Consider the following 25,408-nt stretch of genomic DNA (forward strand, 5'->3'; position numbering starts at 1 on the left):
ATACTAGATAAAAAAAAATCTAAATTATCCATGTAACTGCTGGCAGGAGAAATAAAAACAGAGCTTTGCAGACAATAGATACTCAGCACTTGAACCTCATTCTCACAGCTATCATGCAATGCATAAAATCAACTTTCAGTTCTTGCAGAACGCTGATCAGTACTATTATGTTAAGCTATACAACTTTTGTAACTACTGCTCTTCTTCCTAGTCATGTGTGTTCTGATTCACATGTCCCGCAGTATCTTCTAATGTTGTCTCCTTAGAAAAGTCATATAAAGCAAGATAAATAATTATTTTGTGCGAGATCGTGTGTATTTGCTTGGTTTCCGCACAAAACCAATCCGCAGAAAGTCTAAAATTCCACATCCAGTATTCCCAACCGAACACACACAACAATTTCCCTCTTCTTACCGCTTAAGTGACATATTGATTTTACTGCTTTAGGCTTTTAACATATTATTTTTAGAGACGTTCAATATAGTAATAATTATAAATTGGAAACTTACCACTGCAATTTCACCTAAATTGCACTGTTAATTATTGTTTTTAAATATTTGCAAAAATTAAGTAAACTCTACAACTCCACTAAAGTTACTGCATTCGTGATGCAAGTAACATTAAGGAAGCCGTGAAAAAATCAACAAGATTCCAGACTCATCATAGACTGGGGGGAAAAAAAAGACAGACATATATCACGGCCTGCTGGAGTATAGTAAACACAGAAAACATTTTAAAGCAACAATGTTGAAGATAGATATTTTTGTTTTGCAAATTTGCCGCCATTGAACAGAAACCAAGATGGAGATTTCATTGCAACTAATTAGAAATTCCTCTTTCAGGTATGTAATAAACGATCTTCGCACAAAATAATGTACGATACATGAGCGGTATGTTTTTTTTCAATTCTCGGAAATTAAAAAAGCTCAACTACGTTTTGCTTTTTCAAACTTTTCCTCGAACATGAAAACTTCAACATACCGCTCTTGTAACGCATATTACTATTATGTCCCAATATAAATGACAATTTCGAACAGAATAGCACGAAGCAACTCTAACACTTATTTCTACAAGATAAAGCAACAATGCAGCATGACTAATGCCACCACCAGTGACAGCAAAGTTCTGAAGCTGTTATCGCTCACCTCCCAACAAGCTGCTCATTCAAAACTCTACAGTGTAATTTATTTCAGAAATTTGCTGCATGGACAAAGCACGTGGAATGCTGATAAGTGGTCCAAGCTGCATTCACCTCATGCAAAGGACATAAAGGCACTGCTTCACCCCCTCACCAACTTGTTCAGTACGCCCCACAGACAAGGTTAACACATTCCATCAACATTGTGTATTGAAGAGTCTCACGAACAGGAAATAGTGCCGTAAGTGATTTTTTATATGAAATCACAAGAGACTTCACTTTCATATTCAACAGCACTGTCAAATAATGCAGCAGATTAATTTGCAAACAAAACATTGGTGAAGCTATATTACTCACTACCACCTTACTGAATCACTTTAGCCAGCAAAAGATTAAGTTATTTTCTGGAAGACACTCTCTGCATACACTTTCTATTGCTTAGTCTCAAAACTTCTTAAAAATAATAATGAAACTCAAAATTTTCTCGGGCTTCCAGCCAGGTCATAAGTTGGTGATCCACTGACGTTTCGAGGATGTTCATCTTCCTCATCTTCAGGGTTAATTCTGAAGATGAACATCCTCGAAACGTCGGTGGAACACCAACTTATGACCTGGCTGGAAGCCCGAGAAAATTTTGAGTTATCACGTCGTCAGGAAACCTTCAGTAATATTGAAACTATATACATGAAAATATTATTTCAACAGAATGTACTTGTGACATCTTCTGCTTATGAAACTGGTGGCTTTTCTTTTCGTGGACTTTAGTTTGTAATTTTCATAAAACGAAGCTTAATATGCAGGAAATTCAGCTCAGTTAGGAACAGGACTGACAATTCTAACTGAAAATAAAAGGATGTGAAAACAGGGGAACTCACATGAATGAATTAATGATTAAATATCTCGTCACCTCATTCTTATACTGCCTAGCAGTTTCGAAACTAGTCATTTATAATTGAGAAACATGTTATGTTAGGTTTCTCCTAAGGACAAACACTTCTCTCATGAAATGCAAACAGAAAGAACTTGGAATGAACCTTCAACATATTTAAAGTCACGCGAGTGGCATCCCAGGTGGAATCAGAACGAGTTAATAAATATAATCATTAAAGGTGAAGTATGTATATTGATATTAAACATTGACACGCTGTAAATATGGATCGCTGCTACTTCATAGTGAAGTTAATTTCAAATTACGACAGACTCTTTTCATCACAATCTAATCAATCCTGTTCCTGGTCGATCTGACACATTTCATATTTTTTGTTGCTTGGGTGGTTAGTAGAGAAAATCTTAGAAAGATACCACAACCAAAAACATGTCCAAAAATTAATTCCACAGTAACATGAGTGTAGAAGCAACCTTATCCAAGTGTTAACCTTACTTAACACACATGAAAGTGCACACATCATGCAACAGTTCACTTATGTCTCAGTTTCTGTTTGTGAAGCTGCAATGCTATTCTCCTAAACTGTACATTTTTTTTAAACTTCCGTGATCAGAACAGCATACTGTATTCGTCTAACTGAAATGTGCACCTATTTTCATACAACAGTCTTTTAAATTAAAGTTCCAACAATTAAAACATTACTACAATGGATAATCCAGAAAGCCTGCCCTCAAAAGTTATTGTAATTCGGTGCTGAAGTATGAACTGTTTTCTATTAATGTTAACTGAGATTTTAAGCTATAGCTTTCAGTCCACAATTTGGCATAACAAACGAGCTATGGGAAATATTTGCATAAAATTATGTTTACCAAGGTTGTGGCTAAAATTTACTTGCCTCGTTTTCTCTTGTGTATTTCTTACCACATTAACACATTTAAAACTAGTCACAGAAAAATACTGAGTAATGTGTTACTCATCTATCTCCTTGGAACAGAAAGAGAGCCATGAAATAAGTACAACTGAATCAGTCGGAGCTAAAAGGAACTAAGTCACTTTTCAGGAGAAGCAAAAAAACATTCCACTAATAACACAAATGTATATATTTTTATGTTATAGAAGACAAAAGAATATTTAAAAGTCTTAGTTCTTTCTTCCACTGTTCGATGTGCATGACGTCCATTGTTCAAATTGTTGCATAACCCAAAATATATTTTGACTTAGTTCCTTTTAGCTCCGACCGATTCAAGTATGAATTTGTACTGAAATGCGTGTAGCTGTAACTTAAATTTGCAGGAGCCAAAATAATATAAAAATAAACAAAAAATAAAAATCTCTGTTTCTAAAATGTGGGGTATTAGAAAATGCAGCTATATGCTGATGTAACAGGTTATCATTACTGCATTACTTCCAATCGAACTGCAATAACAAATATGTTAGGGGAAGAACAAAAAAAAGTCTGAATCATTACACATCCATTGCTATTTAATAATCCTATGAAATTCCCAATTATATTGTATTGTATTTATTTACATCCCATGGTATTCGTACATCGCTTCACAGCTAGAATATGGAACATGTCAAAAAATCTTAATAGTAATACAAAGTCTTAATTATAGTCACAGTCTAGTTGAAATATATACAGAAGAGTTTTACAGTATAGTCTACTAGTACAACACAAAATTTTAGTATCAATACTTAATAAACCACACAAAAATTCATAAAGTGTTATTGAATGTCATGAATTCACCTACAGAATAGAAGGCATGAGAAATTAGGTACTTCTTTAATTTGGCCCTAAATAATCTTATGTTTTGAGTTCCATTTTTTATATCGATAGGGAGGCTATTAAACATTGTTACTGCCATATAACGCACTCCTTTTTGATAGCACGATAGACTTGCCAATGGAGTATGAAAGCCATTTTTGACGTGTATTTATGCTATGAACTGTTGAATTAGTTGCAAAGTTTTCACGATTATACATGAGGGAAATTATTAATAAAAAAAATATTCTGACAAGCCATGGGTATTATTTGTAGTTTTTTTAAAATGGTCCTACACGAGTCCCTAGATTTGGCACCTACAATTTGTAGTAGAAATATACTGTTACTACGCAAATCTGACCTTCAGGTAGAAGCTCCCTGTGAAGCAGGCTTGAATAATTTCAAGGGAAAAATTGTTCCAGGACCGGGTATTGATCCTGTGACCCTTTGCTTAGCACACGGATGCTCTACCAACTGAGCTATCCCAGGAAATATACTCGACGTCACAATTCTTCCCTTTATATCCACACAACTCAAATGGGCTGACAAGACGCCAGAACTCAACTTTGAGTGCACACAATTCTGTGTGACTTAAATTGTGGCTTTCTGTTAACGTACCTACAGTATAGCAGGCTTCTACCTGAAAGCCAGATTTGCACAATATGTTCGTTACTGTATTGTGCACTTTCTAAGATTTTCTTGAAGTCAGAGACAGACATAGATTTACCCCAGCTTGAGAGCCTGGCCACCTGCTCTGAGTCCCTCCTCTCCCAGAAGAGTCACCTGCTCCTCCTCCCGACTGGGGTCCGCCATCTGCGAGGAGGAGTAGTATGTCGGGTAGCGGTAGCCGAGTTCAGCCTGGCAACAACAACAACCAGCCCCCACCCCTTGCACGTTGCTGCACACTGTGTGCACACAACTCCAGTTGCAAGGCTCAAAAAGCATTACATACTACAACTGCGAATCACTCGACAGCTGAACATTCTGGGTAGATTGTGTGACATTCCCTACTGTGACCACCAGACAGCTGCAGGATAGGGGCGTGCACAAACTTCTCTTAGCTCAGAGAATGAAGCAACAGCTGCTTACTAGGCATTTGTAAGATTCTTCCGCACGCATGTGTACTGTGAGTATAATTTTACATGCGTGCAGAGGGAAATTTATGTGAAAATTTATTAAAAATTCATCCACCTTGGCCGAGTTTCAATTTGTGGATCCTGGGCCTAGAATTAAGCTGTACAATGCAATACATTCACATTTCGCTTAACTTACAAATGCATTTTTGAGCCCTGCAATAATGCACATATTCCCGTCCCATGCAGCCAATCCACCCTTCCTCTTGGGCTTTGCTAAGGATGTACACATGCGTATAGGATCACAAGCATGCACTAAGCAAACACAAACCATATTAATATGCAGACAACACAGCTGGTCAATGAATCAAGCAACTCTAGCTTTGTAAGTACTTCCATTTCTGGGAACAAATAGTGCAACCCTTCCGTTCCTCTCCAAACATCAAGAACGTTCTGATTGTTTTGAGCTAAGGTGTGAGCAGCACTATCATCTCATTCACACCTCGCCAAGCACTCTAATTCGAACTGAATTTTTTAAAATTTGCTTATAAATACGACTCTTATTTTTCAGATTAAAATACATTAAAAAAATTGGAGGCTTAAACTGAGAAACATCCGAAGTCCAATATTTACCGAATTTGACATTTTACCTACACATTATGTTGTTTTTTGTTTTGGCAACAGGCCATGACTATTTGGCCAAACACCTGCATAGAATTGGATGTATCAGTCTCATAACTGTCCATTGTGCAACTCAAATCAAGAAATGGATTCAGAACATCTCAAAATCTGTGCGTCAGTGGCTAACCATGACAATATCTTTGAAAAATATTGGAGTGCAAGAGGTCAAATGACTATTGTCAACAACATGTTGTTTTTTGTATAGGCTATCATCCCAAATCCGACTCTAGGCCTGTGTTTTTAATCATATAAATATTTATTTCAATACTATTATATGGCAAGCCAATGTTTTCTTGCCCTCCTGAAAACTTTACTTCAATGGACTTGGGATATTTCTCAATTCAGGTCGTTAATTTTATTATCCAGCTGTAAGAAGCTTTAAAAATTTTGTTCTCTTAGAACCGTGGTTCCCTGTGGTCTGCAGAAGTGATTTGAAAGGGGTCTGAAGAACTAAAGTGTGTTTCAAACGGTATTTAAACTAAGCTTAACTTTATCACGTTCTCTGATTTTATCAGCTTGCTGAATATTTTTTGTTTATCTCAGACTTTTGATACATAAAGTTTAACAGGAATGAGTTCACCTGAGGGACTTCTTTTGGCTTGCAAGTCTTGTGAACCTATCCGATAATTTTAAATTTTTAAATTCTAATCTTCAGGGTCCAATTTTAACCTTGTTGATCATTCAGGATAAGACAAACAACGATAAAGAAATTAAACTTGTGGACTTGCTGAATTCTATCCATTTCCCACTCATTCAAAGGTTGGAACTACTGTCTTATAACATTCTCGTGATTTTAAGAAACTGCTTCATAGGTAACACGAACAAAAACACAAATAATCTAACACCAAGTTCAGTACAATTTCATAGGCCTATATCACTCAGTGCAGTGAGGCAGCATCAGTTACAATTATAAGATTTACACCAGAACATAAATTTTACACCATATCCTGTCTTCCACTTCAAATTTCTACTACTTTCAACCTTGCAATGTTAAGACTTCAACCAGCACTACATCTGCCAGCGACTCAAGTTTCGGAAGGCATTCAAAATTGTAGTTTGCAACATGAAATATCCTCTATTCTTCATAAAGGAAGTAAATGGTTTGAGTAGGTTACTGTATTTTGTGTTATTCATTTCACTTGAGAGATGAAATCCCTTAAAAATGTCGCTACTCACTTTTAGTAGGGTACATTAAATGCACAATCTTACAATAACAAAAGCAAATGCTGAGTAGGCCCTGAGTTCTTTTCATCTTCCATACTGCAACAGAATTCGACTTAATGGATCCCCCAACCTCAACATAATTGCCAAAATGCAGAAGCACCATGGCAAAAAAATAAGTAAAATAAAATTGAACAGTTAGAAATTATTAAAATTGTTTAGACAGGACTAGAAGTAACTTGATTCATATCTCTATCTTCAGTGACCGAGTCAGCACAAGTCACTTTCCACGGTAAGAAAAATAAATATTATAACCAGACAGCAAATTTTCGGTCCCGATACTGAATGTTAGCTGTACTCACTGCTACTCTCACTTCTTATGCCTAGGGACGTGACGTACTGTTGCTGTGTAGGGACCGAAAATCCACCGTCTGATTATAACAATGTTAAGAACAAAACATTTAAGACCCTAAGCCGAAAGTAACATTATATAATACATTGATGCACAAAATTCAGTTTAAAAAGCTGAAACAAAACTACCAACTTCTACATAATTGTGAATTAACAGCATCTGACTTGCAATTTCCTTGCCCAGTAAAGATATATTATGAAGTTAGGGACAAGCAAATGAGCCATGCAAAGAAAGCGCATGCAACAGCAGACTGACACCGGTGTCATCAGTCCTGTCTTTGTGTACTGCTGGCTAAATCCAACCCAATCACACCACACATCAATGCTGATTCACGATATCAATAGCAACAGCATCTCAATATCCAAATCAAACGATGTGCTGCAACCTGCCAAGTTCGAATTCATGAAACTCACAAATGTGGTGTACAACTTGGCCACAGTTTCCATTATGCAGTACATTACAATACAGCATCGGTATTTAAAATGGTTTTCAGAAGTTGTGTTCCTAAAGGAGGGCTATTTATTTTGTTCACCATATTCTCATTTTTTTTACAAATTACCTTTCCATTAACAGTGGAAAGAAAAAAAACACGCACGCACACCACACACACACAGAGAAACACATTATACACACCCAAAACAAACATACACAGATATCTGTAGCGTGTATATATGTGTATGTTTGATATACATACATAAAACACGCACGCACATACATTCATTACACAAAGTATCCAGCTTTTTTAAGACACTGTTGCAAATGATCCAAGAGGACAGAGTTGCCCTACTGGAACAAGTGAGTGATACAGCACTACAACGCAATTCTGCTGTTTATAAGAGAGATCAACAAATCTTATTTTACTTCATTCCTGTCCGACAGTTTCAGCAAGCACACTTTCTTAAATTCCTGAACAGTAACTGAAAAGAGCCTTCCAGCACGTGAAGATAGCAAATTTCATATCGCCCATAACTGTGAACCCAAGGATTCGAAGTGTGTGTATTGCAGATTATATGTATTACCAACTGAATAAATAAAAGTGTAGATTGTGTAACCATGGTAACACCTGAAATATAATTGCAAAGCTCGGCAGCAATGTAACAAGGACTTGAAAGTCTCTGTTCCGGAAATCTGCTGTTCACCTCCGACAAGATAGAAATGTGAACGAGTCGAGCAACCACGAAGCTTCAAACTATGAAAGAAACTGAGATCGTGGAGATATCTGGGTGTTGAACCCTAACCTGCTCCACACAGAAGAAAAGCTTTTACGTGATATTATGACGTAAAAATACAGTTATTTACAGATGTAAGACTACAAGTCAACATAAAAAGAACCAAGTCTACAGCAAGCTTCCTTCACATTTCTAAATTGACACGGAGAAAGGAATGTTCTTATGCTGAATTAAATACTGCATGTCTCAGCCTGAAGTGGTGCATCCACAGCTGGCAATATGTTCTAGGAATATGCTGAAACTGCCTTCTATACATGTCTGGCATTTCACTCAATCTGCTGACATATTATGCCTTAGAATTCCCTTCTGAAGTGCGTGGTTTTGTCCTCTACAAATCAGAAAGATGAAAAGTCACGGGGTTCTCGTATTTCCGAGCGTCTTACATGTAAATTAAATTATTACCATTAATATTATTTATGTTATTTTAATACTGCCATTATTACATTATTTATGTTCTAAAATATTTTATATACGATTGGAATAAACCAGCAACATAAGGAATACTCAGGTTAAGGAGTAATTTTTATCGCATATATTTCTCTTAAGGGGAGAGGATGGTATTTTTTAAAACTTTTTTCCTATTTGGTGTAAAATATTAATTTTTTGTATGTAGAGATCTCATAGCTGTGGCAACTCAACCAAATAAAAATATTTTGAAAAAAAAAAAAAAAAATTATTTGGGGGCCCAAATTAGAAAAAAAAATATACCCAATGCAGGATTGTACTAAAACTGATATATATCTAAACCGTTTTTAAAGATAGATTCAAACAGTTTTTGCAATGTATTTGAAAAAGTATGTTCTACAAACTGTCTGTAACAGAATTTTGATATTAGTCCCTACGTTTGTAAAATAAACAATTAAAATCTAGCAACAATTTTCTGATTTACTTTCTTGCAAACAAACAAACGTATTTTTAAAATGAAATCAATTAACAAAATTCTGTTACAGAGAAAAGTTTCCTAATATTCTAAAGAATGTGTGTTCTAAATTTCACGCATGTATCTTTAATAGTTCAGAAATTATATTCATTTTGTCTCGCAATGTAGCAAAAAAATGAAGTTACTGGAAACCGATAAAAGCGGGCGTGTGATTTAAAAATCCATTGTGCAGGAAGTTTAAAAATGACGTCTCAACATCCGATAATGGCACAAATACTCACAAAATGTTATGCAATGCATTCCACACATATCAAAGGGTATTTTAAAGAAAAAAACAATTTTTTGAAAATTTAATTTACCAGAATCAATAAAAGTGGGCGAGTGATTTAAAAATCCATAATGCAGAAAGTTTAAAAATGGTGATCCACACATATCACAGGGTATTTTAAAGAATATGTTTTTTTTTTAATTTAGTCATTTTTCATCAAAAATACCATCCTCGCCCCTTAAGTATATATCTTCTGAAGTTAGATTTCCAACTTCGTAGCTCTGTGTGTGGGAGAACAAGAAAACCTGCCAACTAATGAATTTTAGGGAAATTTTCTAAGCAGTAGCCAATGTCATTCAATGTTTTCTCTGTCCAAATCCTTCCTTTCTTAAACTTAGCCATATTGCACGGTTTTTAAATAAATACTGCACTCTGCATACACATGACTTGTGTATGGCAGTAGTGTCAGAGTTGTAAGCTCCAATGCCGGTTGTGGAGCTAGATCGGAGCTTGAACTTGCTTATGTCTGTGGAGCACGCAACCAGTCTAGTGGAGCGCTCTGCTCTGTTTAGTCCCTGTCTGACATCGCTGGTGTATGGGATAGGAATCAAAAATCCTGTGCATGCTCCATGTTAGACTGAGATATCCAGTGTATCTAACCCTGACTGACTAGTATGACAACCTGAACTACTCTCAGCTTCCAATATCGAATATGTTAGCAATGTGTCTCATCGCACGCAGACTAGTGAATGTTACGTGTTAACATCAGACTGGTTAAGTAATAAAAAAAATTAAATATATAGAGTAACTTTGATTAACCGTTGTGCAGATTATCCGTCACCTCAAAGGGAATGCGACTTTTAAGTAATGCACAGTAATGACTTAAAACAAGCTGCTCATGTCTACTTTCTGTCAACATTATTTACTCTTACTCTTACACTTGGAATGTCAAAAAAATTTTAACTTTGCACCCATCTGCTGGAACATTTTTATAGTAATTACTACATTTAGAATAGACACGAAAAACAAAATAAACTGTAAGGAATGCAGAAAAATAACCGACTATTTGAAGTATCCTAAATGGCATCAGGCAGATCGAAGTCTATAAAAATTCTCATAATACGGATTCACTATGTCCGCCATTACAACTGTACTGTACAGGGTAAATCCTTGATGAGAAATATCAGCATCCGGAGTTGAAGTGAATAGTGGGCAGCAGATTGCTGGAACTGCGAGTGTCCGTGTATCGCAAGCTTAGCAATGCATTTAGTAACTGAGATACTTCACATTTAGAACATCAGAGGTGCCTGACTCGCGCGATTCCATCTCTGTTGCCACGTATGCTCTCCAGGCCTGAATGGTAGTGACCGTCTGTTCAACAATGAGCACCAGTACATTATGGATCAATGTGTGTCATCTCCAGCCACGTGGCCTCTGACGGCCCACACTGCTCAAGATCAAACATCTCAGTCCCAGTCGTCCCACATGTTCTCTATTTCCTTAACACTATGTTACCCATTCTAGCTCATTATATTGTGTTATACCAATATATTTTAGTTAGTGGCTGTTTCTGTGTCAGTAAGAATTCGTTAGTGTTATTTGTTTCATGTTTAAACAACCTTATTGTAATCTGTTTCATAAAGACAATGATCTGTTATCAGGCAGTACATTTCACATGATATGTGTCAGAGGAAGAACAATTGTTTGTATGCATCTGAAGTCTGACTAGTGTAATATGTAGCTAGTGAGCGATGTATGCAATGAAGGGGGAAAGGAACTGGCCACCCTACCCCAGTTGCCTCATAAGTGGTGCCTTCTTGATTTCACTTGTGAGGTTCAGACTGTCTTTGGACAGCTGACTAAACAACAATCACAATGGACTATAGAGATCAACGATTTTAAGCATAATGTCAAAGCAGCAAAACTATTTAACACATTCCAGTTATTTTTAACAAATAAGAGAGAATTATTATTCACTTTCAAGACAATTTCCATGGTTCAGAAAAGAATCGAACCTGGAACATCCTCTATGGTGCTAAAGCCAATTCTCTGTAAATGAGCTGATTATCCAATTTAATCGACTGAATGAAGTGCACAAACCCTCAGGTGATTGTTAATGTACAGTTTGTGAAAGATTAAACTCTTAAAAATGTATTATCTTTGCCATAATCATTGTAAGCTGATCCTGATGTAAATAGTTTTCAATTATCAACAGCAATGAACTTTATGGGCTAATAAAGAAGACTCTTTTGTATGAATTGCGTTATTATTATGTTTCATATTCTGAGAGAGAATGTCTTAGTTTCAGTACAAATATATTTAGATACATATCTGTAATTCATACTCCACTCTGTTGTTATGAGAACTAATGTACCGAATCTTTATCTCATTACAATGGAACTTTTGTTGAAAATATTGTTAATTTAATGGCGCTGTATCAACTACTCTGTTATTTAGCGGCAATGGGATTGGTGACAGCGAGATGGTATTTGGCAAGATATGGCCAAGGATTCGCCATAGATTACCTAACATTCGTCTTATGGTTGGGGAAAACCAGGTAATCAGCCCAAGCAAATACTTTTAAATGGAACTTTTCACAATATTTGTTACCAATTTCTGATGGCAGAGCCTGTAGATTGTTTTCAGCAGCAAGAAACATTCTAAATGTGATTTTCATGATTAGACCACAGAACTGCACGTTTTTATTGATTTGACATACTGGAAAAGTAAACATCAATCTCTGCCGATCATGGCTTTTATGCTCGAATGAAGCCAACTTTATTTTGCATAAATGCATATTTCGAGGGATTTTCCTTTTAAATGCATACATAATCAATATAAGCAGATCCTGATGTAAATAGCTTTCAATTATCAACAGCGATATTTTCGATATATTTACACCTTTCCTTGTTTTGTCCGATTTACTATCTAATTTCAAAATTTGCGGGAATTTATATCCCACTCTACCACTCCAGTACTCTCTCCTCACACGCTGTAGCAAATGTGAAACATTCATTTCCTCATCCACTGTCTACTATGGAATGTTTGATTCCATCCAAATCACTACGCGTAATCATTTCTATCCAAATCACTACACAATTACCAAATTATTACACCTATGATCAACATTTTGATACATAAAAAATTAATAAAACACATTAATCCATATTAAAACATGATACATGCTGACGAGCTTTTCAATCCAAATGAATGAAAAGCAGCAGCCTGCTATTATAATATGGAATGCTACCATGAGATCAAAGTTTACAGCCTACATCCACACAGCAGTATCCTGTCATTACTTGGGTCCGGAATCTCAAACTAGCACACTTTCAATATATTACATTGTAATTTTCTTATATCTCACAAGAATTTTGAGAAATGGAAGACACTTCCTCACAGAAAAAGATACCCAGCACTTCATTATGTTGCATTCATCACAGAACAGCATTAAAGCCATCATATGTGTAATTAAACTGACTTAGCACAATTAATATTGAATTATTTTGTAGACATAATATTCCCAGTTCTTCCTGCACTAATAAACTGACAATTGCTTCCACATCCCATCATTTTCCTTAACATTACATTGACTTGAATGACTTAAAATGAATTAACACAGTCGACATGCATGCAGCCTACAGAATATAATATGAGTTGCTTGTATGAGTGGTGTCACGGTATGCTTGCTTTTTTAATATTGTTATCCGACAAAATGAAAAACTTAGTTATCCTTCCTCTATATGTATTTGGTAAGATCGTTTCCGGTGTATCTAACTTTACCTATTTTGGTGCACATGCGCCGATCAGCTTCCACCTCCTACTTGAATGTTCGAGGGGAGGGGGGTCGGCATAGTGATCGTGCTTGGAACGAGAAAAGTCAGTTGGGGACTGGCCGTGAGACCGATGATTAAGAAACCAGAATCAGCTCAGTTGGAGGGATCAACCAATCTAAATTTTGGTATTGGACTGTGATAAGTACACACCGGGGACTTGAGTTTGTGGTTGTGAGATGGGATCTGAGTGGCTCGGTAGATTCTTCTAAAGATATGTAAAAGGAAATTGCTGTTGAATGAAATAGTTTATTCAGTTGTTTGTTTTTCCTGAAGGTTTGTATATTAAGAGAGATTAAAGTATAGGGAGATGTTCTTGTGAGTTATTCTTCGAAGTTTCTTGTTAATGCCCTTTTAAAGAGAGTGATCATGATTAGAGAAAATATTCTTGTTATTGAGTGTTGAAGGTTTTCCTGCTAATTTATAAAGAGATAATTATAATAAAGTGAATTATTGTAATTTTGGAATTTACTCTCCTTTTCTGATTTCATTCTGGGTTTTCTTTTTTTTCCTCCTAAGTTTTTGACTTAAATACTGTGTAGTGAGGCATCGTCACATTGGTAGCAGAGCGTGGTTTTGATCCACGGATCTCTGGGTTATGGGCCCAGCATGCTTCCACTGCGTGGGGGGGGGGGATGTCATGGTATGCTTGCCTTTTTTTATTTTGTCGGATAACAATATTAAAAAGGCAAGCATACCGTGACAATGGCCAAGCCATTGATATTAATATTTGAAAAGAATAAGAATAACATTTTGTCTGAAAATAACAAAATATGAGAATGAAGAAGCCACGTACTGCAGTGCAGTGGGTAATTAGCCACAAAGCTTCACGAAAGATACGAATAATCCGGATGCTGATGCATGGATAGGGACCAGCCACGGCTTATGCTAAACAATACTTTGATCCCCATTTCTTAACAGCAACATCGTCACGTTATCTACATTGCAAATAGAACTGAAGTCTCCATCAGTCAAGTGAAGTCTATCAAAAAAATGTTGTCAAAAACTAAAGTATGTCTGGGAACTGTGCTATCATTAACACATAATAACATGTCAAAATCCTGCACTGCCTAAGTCAATCAGAAATGCTGTGAATTCTGAAGAACAGATAATGCAATTATACAAAGTGAAACAGTTACACAAAACAGCACAATGTTGCCACATTCCCTATATCCACCTGAATGATCTGTATTCAATTTCCCAGAATCATCACCACTGACATGGAACATTTCCACAATACTGGCAGAAGCGCGCCATTCTTGGGAAGAACCACTTTGAACACATCACCATACAATGACAACTGTTAACTCACCACATCCTGCACCTGTTTAATTTATTTCCATCAAAGAAGTGCCCAATGCCAACTAACTAACCTAAACAGTGCTGAATCCCGACATCTCCTTTTAGGAAGAAGGCGAGAGAGGATAGCTAGGGGTTATGTAGAAAAATGAATCCTTTACAAAATTAAGTAATAAACTTAGAAACTCAACATTTTCTCGGAGTATATACACAGAAGATATTAAATTCGACCCAGAAATAAATCCATGTAGTAACATGCTCTGCAATCTGCGTCATATTTACAGCAATACATTTCCTTATAGCTGTTGACAATTATTAGGATGTTTGAAGACATATTCCATTAAGATCTGAACATTCACTATGTTATAAAAACATTAAATACTGAAATAATGGAACTAACTGCACCATCACTTATCTTCGAGACTGACTACAAGGTAAAGACTGGAGACAGTCAGCCCTGAAAACAAGCTCAAGTATGCATGGTATGATGACAATGCACTGCTCTCGTGGGATCATGGATTTTCTCTACTGATCTAATCCTTCCAGACGCGCTATGGCTGAAGGGTTCATTCAGCAGGTGACAGAAATAATCCTTGGGGGTAAAGGCAGCAAGTCACCCCTGCTGCGACTACTGCCTTAACTTTCCACTACCCTACTTTCTCCATGATCTGTAATAGGGATGAATTTAATTTTATATTTAAATATGGTAGAAATACATGGATGGTACAATGGTCATTGGTCCAAACAAATAGCATTTTCTACACTTGAAAAAAAATTAAATTTGATTGCAGCTCATTATAATCAGTGTCGATCAACCTGGAGTGTGAAACACGTCACATCAATAGCATAGACTGCTAGCTGTTGATAAGATGAGCAGATTCAGGAAGCTGATGCATTTTTTGTCCTTCCTGTTAAAGCAGACCGCCATCTGTCATTTCATTTCATTTATTGTATTCCACAGATTTTACACCAGCACTGAAGCTGTAAGACGTGAAACAATTCATGAGTTACACAATTTTTTTTGTGTCAAGGTGAGGTGAGGCAGAGGATTTGCCATAGATTACCTGACATTTGCCTTATGGTTGGGAAGACCTTGCAACTCCAAATCAACAGGCAAGCAAGTCCAGCGACTGAGCTATGCCGGTGGCTGCTTGTAAGCACATTAATTCGACGTACAAACATAAACAAATGATCAGTTGGTTAATTCTGTTCTGAACCTTTTCTCTTGGCCCTTCAAAGCTTCAAGATAATTAGGCACATGGGCATTGACAAATTACATAAATAGCTTATTATAGGAGGAGAAATTATTTCAGAGAGGGATTTTAGAACTTTGCTTGGTACTTCTTCATATCCAGAAATTCTTCTTTTTTTTTTTTTTTTTTTTTACACGTCTTATCATATACATGATTTTTGCTGCAGTAGTTGGAATAAATTTGGACCTTGAAATTCAGTGTTAAATGTATCTGCTAAATAACTAATCACAGCATCTTCTGCACAATCCTGAATGTTAAAGTTGTCAATGATATTTATATGAAAGTGCTTAAAAAAATTTGCAATAGATTTTGGATCCTCTACCTTACAGTCATTGATTTTAATAAATCCATATTTCTATTATCCCTGCAATCCACTCATCTGCAGGACACCACTCATTCAAACTCGTCAATTTCATTCATTCATTTCTATGCAATAACACTTCAAATTGAGACACGCATTACTTTTCAAGTTCCTTTTATAAACATGCCTCAACACTGACCAAATCAAAAAAACTGTATTATTATAATTCCCCATTTCTCAAGATTCTTTGTCTTAATGCTCATGATTAAAACTTTTGTTATCGCAAGATTAATATATTTGCTCTATTTCAAACAAAAAGTTCGCGAGATTGAAATATTCCAATTGAAAAGAAGATATAAAATTATAAGCCTCAACATCCGGACCGCAGTAATGACACACAATACAATGATAGAACAACCATTACACAACATATGCAAACAACCAACAAACACAAATATAAAATACCAAAAAAGTAACACCACCTACAAAACAAATAAAAACAACAAAAAATATTCAAGGCTCCTCTTGTTCCACAACACTGTACTGCAAGTGTGCTGCCACACAACATACAACAAACAACAAACAAACGAGGCAGGATTGGCAGGACGCATGTTGTTTGAGATCTGTTCAGGTTGTTTGCCAGGCTGATCAGTTAGTACAACGTGTTAAAATGAGATGCTGTGGAAAGAAACCCAACACGTAAGACTGCCAGATACTGTTCATGACTGCAAGAAACTTGCGAGACATACATTTTGTCTCGACAAAAGTGGCAATAATTTCTCAAAAAATTTTCAGTTCTCAGAAATGTTTATTAAGTCAGAAATTATGAGTAAGTTTTAATTATTTTGAAAGCATACGCACACGCATCATTATCTGAAACGATTAAACAGTATGTGCAAGTAATCACAGTGCATCAAGTATTACTGTTTGAACACCAGACACATTTTAAAAAAAGTGTTTACACTAGAGAAGCGTGCAGGAAGGTATGTCTACAGCACTGAATAGTGAAAATAATCGCACAGCTATTGTAAGTAAGATGTACGCGATGAATTCAGGAAGTGGCCAAAGCTCAGAATCTCCCTTCCTCCCACAGATAGGCTATAATTTAATTAAATTATTAATCAATCTTCTTAATGTATCCAGCTGTTTGCTGACAACATAAAGTCCACTGTAGTCTATTCAGTTTTTGTTTTTCACGAGAAATGAGGGATATTTGATTGGTGTTCATTATAGATGCCTGTTGCTAGTAGCCAGAGTTGGGGTGTAGTCAATATATACTGCAGGGCTGTGTCTTCTGCAACTGGTACTGATGATTTTAATTTATTTCTTTTGTGGTTTATGGATGGACAGTGTAGAAGAATGTGTTCCAGATCTTCATCATGATTATTACATCACAGACAAGTAAGATTATCTTTAAGGTGAAATCTGTGTAGGTACAATAGAGTGACAATGTGACCTGTTCTGGCTCTTGTTAAAAATGTTTGAACATGTCTGGGCAAGTTTTTGTTCATTTCCAGGTCATTTAGGTTTCTTTTGTACAGACTGTAAAATTTTTCCTTTGTCAGAAGGTTTATAAAATGAGACTTTACTGAAGCAAAAGCACTGGATAGAGATCTCACTTGAAGAGGTCTTGATTGCAAATATGTTGCCTGTTTTGCAATATTATCGATTTTCTCGTTTCCAGGTGTACCACAATGAGTAGGTATTTTAGAGTTTTCTTAGTTCACTTAGTTGTTTCTGAATTGAAATAATTCTATGTGCGTATAGGTATGGTACATATTTAATTATATTAAATATGGAGTTAGTAAGTATCAAATAGATTTTTCAGAAATTTGAGTAACACACTGAAGAGCAGCATCAATAGCTAGCAATTCAGTGTCAAGACTGGAGGAGGATGGACAGGGTATGAAGTAACTTTCTTGATATTTTGGAATATAATACCCTGCTCCTCATGTCCCATTATTAGGATTTAGAGATCCATCTGCATAAATTTGAAGGTGATTCTTATATGTGCTGCAGAGTAGTTCCATGGCATCTAACTTAAGAGTGTATGGAGGATCATTTTTGGAATGATTTCCTAGAATTTCTATGCTATGTTCTGGAATCACCCATTTCCATGGAGGAATTTCGTTCATAACTGGAGTTTTAGCAATAAGTATATCTGTGATATAGACTGGTATTTCTTCTTTGTTTATCTTATAAAAATTACACAGGATATTATCTGACAGTTTGAAGAACATCTGAGATCTGGATGAGGCTTGCAATTTTAAATGTATTTTTAGATCCTTTTGTAATACATAGTGTCTGATTGGTTGAATATTACATTCAATTTCTAGGGCAACAGTTGATGTGGTTTTTGGTACTCCTACGCATAATCTTAAGGCTGAGTTTTGAAGAAATGAAATTTTTTTGTAAATGAGTTGCTGATGCTCTTCTATAGGTAAATTTTGATCGTATATAAGCATTATAAAACAGATGCATTGTCGTGATATCTGATCCCCATTCCTTATTAGCTATGATCTTCAAGAGATTTAATTGTGATAGGCACTGTGAAGCAACATTGTGTTTTCCATAAAAGTTTTTCATAAAAAATTAATTCTAGGATCTTAGAAATTGGATTGTACTGAATTTCTTGATTATTCAAATAAATGTGAGGTTTATATAGTTTTTTTAAGCTATATCTTCTTGTGAACACAGTATAAATTAATTAAATTATAAGGTATAGAAAAGACTCAGTCTGAACTACTGAATTACGAAATTAAGGATTACTTTGTTTTCATTACCTTAACAACAACAGCTCTCTCTCACAGCTGAGTCCCTCTCCTAGCCCAGTATTATTTTGCCCTGCTATGGCTTATGCATTACTGTAGTTTGGTGTGCAGCAGCTTCAGGTTTAATTTGGTGAAGCACATTCCCGAAATTCTGAACAACTGAGTAAATTTTCTTCCACGAATTCTATAATCAGTACAGATATGAGTGGTGCCTTGACAGTCATGAACAATACCCACCAAGACCAAGTCACGCAGTTACATCCTGCTTTCATATCTAACTTGCAAAACTTTGTAGGAATAAAGTTAAACTCACCTTCTGTTCTCAAATCAAGCAGTCTGTGATGTATTTCAATCGGTGTGTTAAAAGGGAGCCAGGGAGGTAGAGCTCAGGTTTAAATGGACAGATTAGTGGAAGAAAAAAATCTACTTCTCAAAATTTAATTTTCGTTATAATAGAATAAGAACTGAAAAATATACATTGGGTGTACAAATCCAACATGACAGCCAATCAATCGCAGGCTTATCATTATGGCTAGTCTCTCTCATTCACAGCACAAGCTTGTTTGGTCATATAATTTATATTTATTTTTTTAGGAGAAAGGATCAGAATACATATATTAGCCTAACTGCAAATGTTTAGAAATACGGCAACAAGGCTGCATTAGTGTTCAAGAATTGCTCATCACTGTGAACTGCTATTACACCTCGTGTACACTTTAATATCGTATGACCAAAAGATGCACGAATGGAGAGGGGCAACTATTTCTATTTCCTCTGTGGGTGAGCAGGAAGAAGAATGATCACACTGAACACCCCATGGATATTGTACACAAGTGTGATTGAGAAATAACAGTGAAAAGCAGTTAAAGCTACAAATGTCAACCCACAATCACAGCGCTGATACACCGTCATGCTAATATTAAGAGACAGATGTGTTGGCAGAGTACAGCTGTGTTACTTCACATTATCCCTTCATTAAAACTGGGCTTTCGTGTTTATACCCAGCTACCTAGCAGGAGAAAATCTTTCAAAAGTTAGGGATCTTCTAATTTTGTAAGTTGTTATGTCATCATCAGGGCACGGATTTTGATGACATGTCTTCTTTTTTTCCTCATGCAATATGCATTGCTCTCAAGTATTAAAATCCTGAACACGAACCTCTGGTTATAAAAATATTAATTCTCTTGTGCATTTTTTCGTTATATTTTCTATTTTCGAAGTTTTAGATCATTTTTTTTTTTTTCAAGTTTTAAGTCTTTTTTTGTCATTGTTTTCGCATTATACTTCCTTTTCTGGTCCTCCTCTTTCTTTTTTGTTTTGTTGTTTTTTTTTTTTGCAAAACATTAAATTAATTTAAATTATTAAATTATTTAAAATTCATTTTTAATCTAACGAAATAAATGGAAGTTTGATCAGTGGTTCGACAATGTACATGTTGAGAGTCTGTGTCTCACGTATACTTATTGTAGCTGCAACCGACTTGCCTGCAGTAAAAAACATGCCACTCCACAATATATACATGTTAAAAATAGTTATATAAGCTAGTTCCTGTTGCAGCAAGCGTTTGACTCATTATTTTCACTGTCACAGATTTAGTTAATTACAGATTTTCAGAGAGGAATGTTTGGTGTTTCATAGTTTCATTCAGCCATGTTTAAAATAAAGCTATCTAAATATTGTCATTTAAGACAGATTGTATCTGAATTTGGAGATGTTTTCTCTACAGACAGTGAAGTATTATTTTATAAGTTGTGCAAAACAAAGGTATCAGCCGAAAGAAAATTCACTGTTCAACAACATGTGGGTCGCGATAAGCATATACGGGCAGTGCAACTTGCAAGTAAGAAGAAATCCACGCAACTTTTACTGCAACAAAGTATATCCATGAAGGAGAATAAATCGTCAGATTTTTACAGACACTTTTGTGAAGCATTTCATAATTCCTGCATTGAAGAAGATCGCACTGCCAGTGATTCAAGTATGCTCCAGCTGTATCAGCGTACTGGATGTGGAAAGGAGTTTCTCCCAGTACAAAAGTGTGCTTTCTGACAACAGGCGTTCCCTGACTTTCGAGAGCCTGCACATGCTGGGGTTACCTACTGCAATAATTTTGAACAAGATAATATGTTTCATACACGCTCTTTCTTAGAACACACAAATTCGCGAGTTTAAATTAATATTAGTTTTTAATTTCAGTTCCAACGTTACAGAAGTAAGAACTGTGCTGTACTGCCATACCCTAAAATGAAGACAATTTTAAGTCATTTTTAGATATTTTTAGGTCATCAAAATCCGGGCCCTGGTCATCATCATCTATAAAATAATAACAATACTCTTTATTGATGATATGCCACTAATGCCTTACAGGCCAAGGATTCCCCAACCCTGACAAAGCGAAAATTTCATGAAAAGGTGACAATTATAAAGCAAGGATTATACGGATTAGAGGCCAGGAAGATGAGCAACAGGCAGTCAATCTATTAAAGTGGATTACAAATCCTGACACATTCAAGTACAAAATACCTCAAGTCTCTAATCTCCTGTCAGTGTGACACACGAGGTGTGTTGAATATTACATAACATAATCAGGAGAGAGACGAAGTCCACATATAATTCTAGAAAGCAGGATGCACGGCTGATATCAAGCATCATGACATGTGAACACTTCCCTTATCACAGTATATTCTGTAAAATCATCTTTTAAAAATTATGGTATAGTATATCAGGGTTTGCAATTTCTGTCAATCTGGCCAATTTAAGTTTGCCAGGAATTAAAAAAAAATGAAAGCAACATTTTAGGCGTGGTCTTAGTCAAGGCAAATCATGTTACAATAAAGAAAGAGGTTTATATTTTGAAACCAGACATTGTGAATTGTATACTGTATATTATAATTTACATATGACAAGTCAAATAACATTACTTAGCTTAAAACAAGACAAAAGAATTTCACTATTATGCAAAACCTCAAACTTTACAGTCCCTCATCAAGCAACGTTTGTTGTACTATCATTTAGACCAAGTATTTTGTGATGTTTAATTTTCAGAAATATGGCCCAAGAGTTAAACAGACTGACAGAAATTCTCTTAACACAGAAGCGGATAGTACCCTGACACCTACCTCGTCAAAGAAAACCTGAGTTTTCCTCAGGATGTGCTTCAGCTCCGTGAGTTCCAGGAAGTTCCGTTTCAACGCTTCAGCATTCTGATTTACCTCTCGCAGCTCATTTTCCAGCTTCTCAAAAGTTGCCTGTGGTAGAAAGAGAAAGATGACGTCATCATAAATGTGTATTATTTTAATTATTTGCGTTGAGTGATCATAAAGCCAGACACACAAGTACCAAATTGTATAATTTGTCTTAAAGCGCAACACTGGGTATTAAAACATTACACAGTAGAAAGTGATTCCTGAGAGTAGTAAGTTTAGCTGATATGAGAAAAATTAAATAGCGTCACATCACATCTAATAACATAGGGCGGCAGCTGCCACGAAAAATTTCCAATAGTTTTGGGAAACAAATTGTAAAATATTAAGACAATCCTCAACATTTAATAAATTTGCGATAACCAAGACATATTTTTGAGATAAAGAAATGCGTAAAGTTACTTATCCCCATTCAAGACATAGACTTTTGTGATTGTATCCACATGTATTCAATCTTTTTTCTTTCTTAAGTCAATGCTTGTTTATATGTATTTTCCTGTATGTGCTTTCATCTTGGTTGAGTGGAAGATGACCTTAACTCTGTCAGGGAAAATAAAAACTACTGTTACAGAGGTACACAGTGAACATTATTTGGTACACAGCAAAGTAAAATCATTAGGAAATATATAAAGGACAAAGCTATCTAACCTAAATAAAATAAATTTAATTTAAAATACAGCTGCACAAAATGAAATGAATAAAAATCACATATCAACTCAGATTTTGATTTAAAAATAAACTCAATCGTACTTCACTCAATGAAAAAAAAAAAAAAAAAAAAAAGATTGGCAATGTAGATATGTTATTTTTTCTTTCAAAATGAGATTTTATATAGGAACGAAAATAATACAAAAGCTGGTATTTACTGATAATACCTTCCAATGGTGATAAGGTCGAGTCTTGGAAATTTGGACTCAATTTGCAATGAAAAGTAGAAATAATTTCTATAGGCTATGCAATAGCTCAGCTTCTCCTAAGGAAATGTTCTGTTGCCAGTAAGAATAATATAGTCTATTTTGTCACTTTATTCTACAGTATGAGATAAATTCCAAATGGGCCGCCATTCCACTCTATTCATTAATATTTTAATGACAATTATTTTATTGCATGTGCGTAATTCCCACATAATTCCACGAACACCTACCACCACAATAGTTTCTAATGAGGATAATTTCAACCGAGGAACTGCATGTCATTCCTGAACACAAAAACATACAAACTGTACCTGCACTGAATGTTATAACACGTTTCAAAGTTCATTCTTCTAACTTAATTGGCAGCCTATGACAGTCCATCACACGACAGATGGATTTTATCAAGCTACTTAGCATTTTGACAGGAGGAGTTACACAACTCATGTTTCCAATGATGTGACAATTAACCGATAAGAAACCATTATGATATGAAATGCAGATCAATAATTTTAGAAACATCCATAATAATTACACTTCAATTTAATGTATTATACTGTGAAACAAAGAATAAAAAATAAATATCAGACATGCATTCCAAAACTGTGCATTTCTGCGGCATTAGGCAAATGAGGAACACTAATTTACAGCATCACTGCTATAAAAACTGTTTAACTTTGCAAAATAGCATTTAAACCACCGTGGCACGTACATACAGTTTCTGAACAAACCAATTACAGTGCATGCTACTTATTGCACTCACAGATAACGTTATCAGTCAGCTGAAATCCCCGACTAAAACATTTGCTTGGACTTGCTGTAATCAATAATCCAGTTTATGGCATCACTCTTCTACTAGTTCATGAATTTCGTTCCTGAGTACCGGTACTTATTATTTTTTTAATTAATTCTTTTAATTGGTTATTTAACGAAGCTGTATCAACTCTTAGGTTATTTAGCGTCGATGGGATTGATGACAATGAGACAAGGCCGAGGATTCGCCATAGATTACCTGACATTTGCCTTACAGTTGGGAAAACCTCTGAAAAAACCCAACCAGGTAATCAGCCCAAGCAGGAATCGAACCCGCGCCCGAGTTCAAGTTCAAATCGACTGACTCACGCCAGTGGCCTTGGTACTTACTGTAACACGTGTCTCTGTCCAATGTTACAATCACCAACTGAGGAGGGTGGTCTTCCCTCCCAAGCAACAAAGCACACATTGTCTGGGCTGCACAAACTTTCAAGAAAGAGATGGTGATAGAGGTGACGAAACACATTGCAGCAGCATTTGCCCCTTCCCCCCTCCCTTCAACAAGACCCTAATGAACTTGACGGGGGATATGGTAGCTTTCTCTTTTTAACATAAAATAGAAGTACCAACGGTCCGGTTCCAGCTTTTGGTTTGTGATGGTCATTTTATTGCTGTAAATCTATGGCCAAGTGTGCAAAATAAACAAAGACTTAAAAAATAAACTTTCAATTACTGACTGCTCTGACAAATAACAGAAGTGATTCGACATAATGCAGCAGAGCAGTTAGAAAATTTCACAACTCCTTTTGTGTGAGCTGTTAAAAAACCGAAACAGTATCCTAAGAGTGGCAGAAAAAAACGGAAGCTAATCTGAAAGCAGGATAATGGTGGAGTCGGCTTTAAAGCTCTAGTTCACCAATGTTCGTGAACAAGATGCTCATGTTGATGGATTGCAGAGGAACTTGCTGAGACAAATTTATAGCAACAGAAGGATGAAATGGGAAAGCATTGTGTACAAACGAATGCATGGTGAACAGAAGGATACTGATTATTTAATATATGCATTAATACAAAAATAACTCAAGTAAACAACATTTGGAATCAAATAAAATAGGCACTGCTGTATGCAGATGACAAAATACTGATTGCAAACTCAGAAGATGGATTACAAATGGTTACATTCAAATTAAATAGCATTGTAAAAAATATGGCATGCAAATCTCATTGTCAAAAACCAAATCCATGGGATTTTATGGAATATAAACGGAGTGAAAATTTAAATTGAAGGGTCCATAACAGAACAAGTATCTGAATTTTACTGACTTGGCTATGTAATATCTTGAACTATGAGGGATTGAAAGAAAACAGCTGTAGAACCAGTTAAATGGCGTTGTTAAAAGAAATGTCACTGCGATTGCATATTACAGTACCGAAACCTTAATCTACCCTTTATGGGTCTTAAGTAAGTTAGAATTTAGGTTTAACAACACAGAGAAATATGACATTTGTAATTATCAGCTACATTGGAGAGAACATATCAACCAAATGGATTCAGAGCAACTCCAGTATTGATCCAGAGGCAAAACCAGTAACA

General features: G+C 35.7%; 1 protein-coding gene and 1 long non-coding RNA gene across 5 annotated transcripts in view; one reads left to right on the forward strand and one right to left on the reverse strand.

The window, feature by feature from the left end:
• LOC138696994 (uncharacterized) overlaps positions 1–25,408 on the forward strand; it is a 164,614-nt gene that overhangs the window by 118,871 nt on the left and 20,335 nt on the right. The gene's annotated exons all lie outside the window — the stretch shown is intronic.
• Vha100-1 (V-type ATPase subunit a family protein Vha100-1) overlaps positions 1–25,408 on the reverse strand; it is a 60,553-nt gene that overhangs the window by 28,438 nt on the left and 6,707 nt on the right. The window contains exons 3-4 of one of the 4 annotated variants that reach the window (XM_069822573.1): positions 22,067–22,195; positions 4,514–4,599 (exon numbers count right to left, since the gene is read on the reverse strand). In XM_069822573.1, coding sequence (XP_069678674.1) covers positions 4,514–4,599; positions 22,067–22,195 — 215 coding nt within the window. Of the gene's footprint in view, positions 1–4,513; positions 4,645–10,777; positions 10,862–22,066; positions 22,196–25,408 lie in introns of all 4 variants that reach the window. The other 3 variants (XM_069822571.1, XM_069822570.1, XM_069822572.1) reach the window with 3 other exon arrangements.

This window comes from Periplaneta americana, chromosome 3 (assembly GCF_040183065.1).
Source record: "Periplaneta americana isolate PAMFEO1 chromosome 3, P.americana_PAMFEO1_priV1, whole genome shotgun sequence".
Taxonomy (NCBI): Eukaryota; Metazoa; Arthropoda; class Insecta; order Blattodea; family Blattidae; genus Periplaneta; species Periplaneta americana.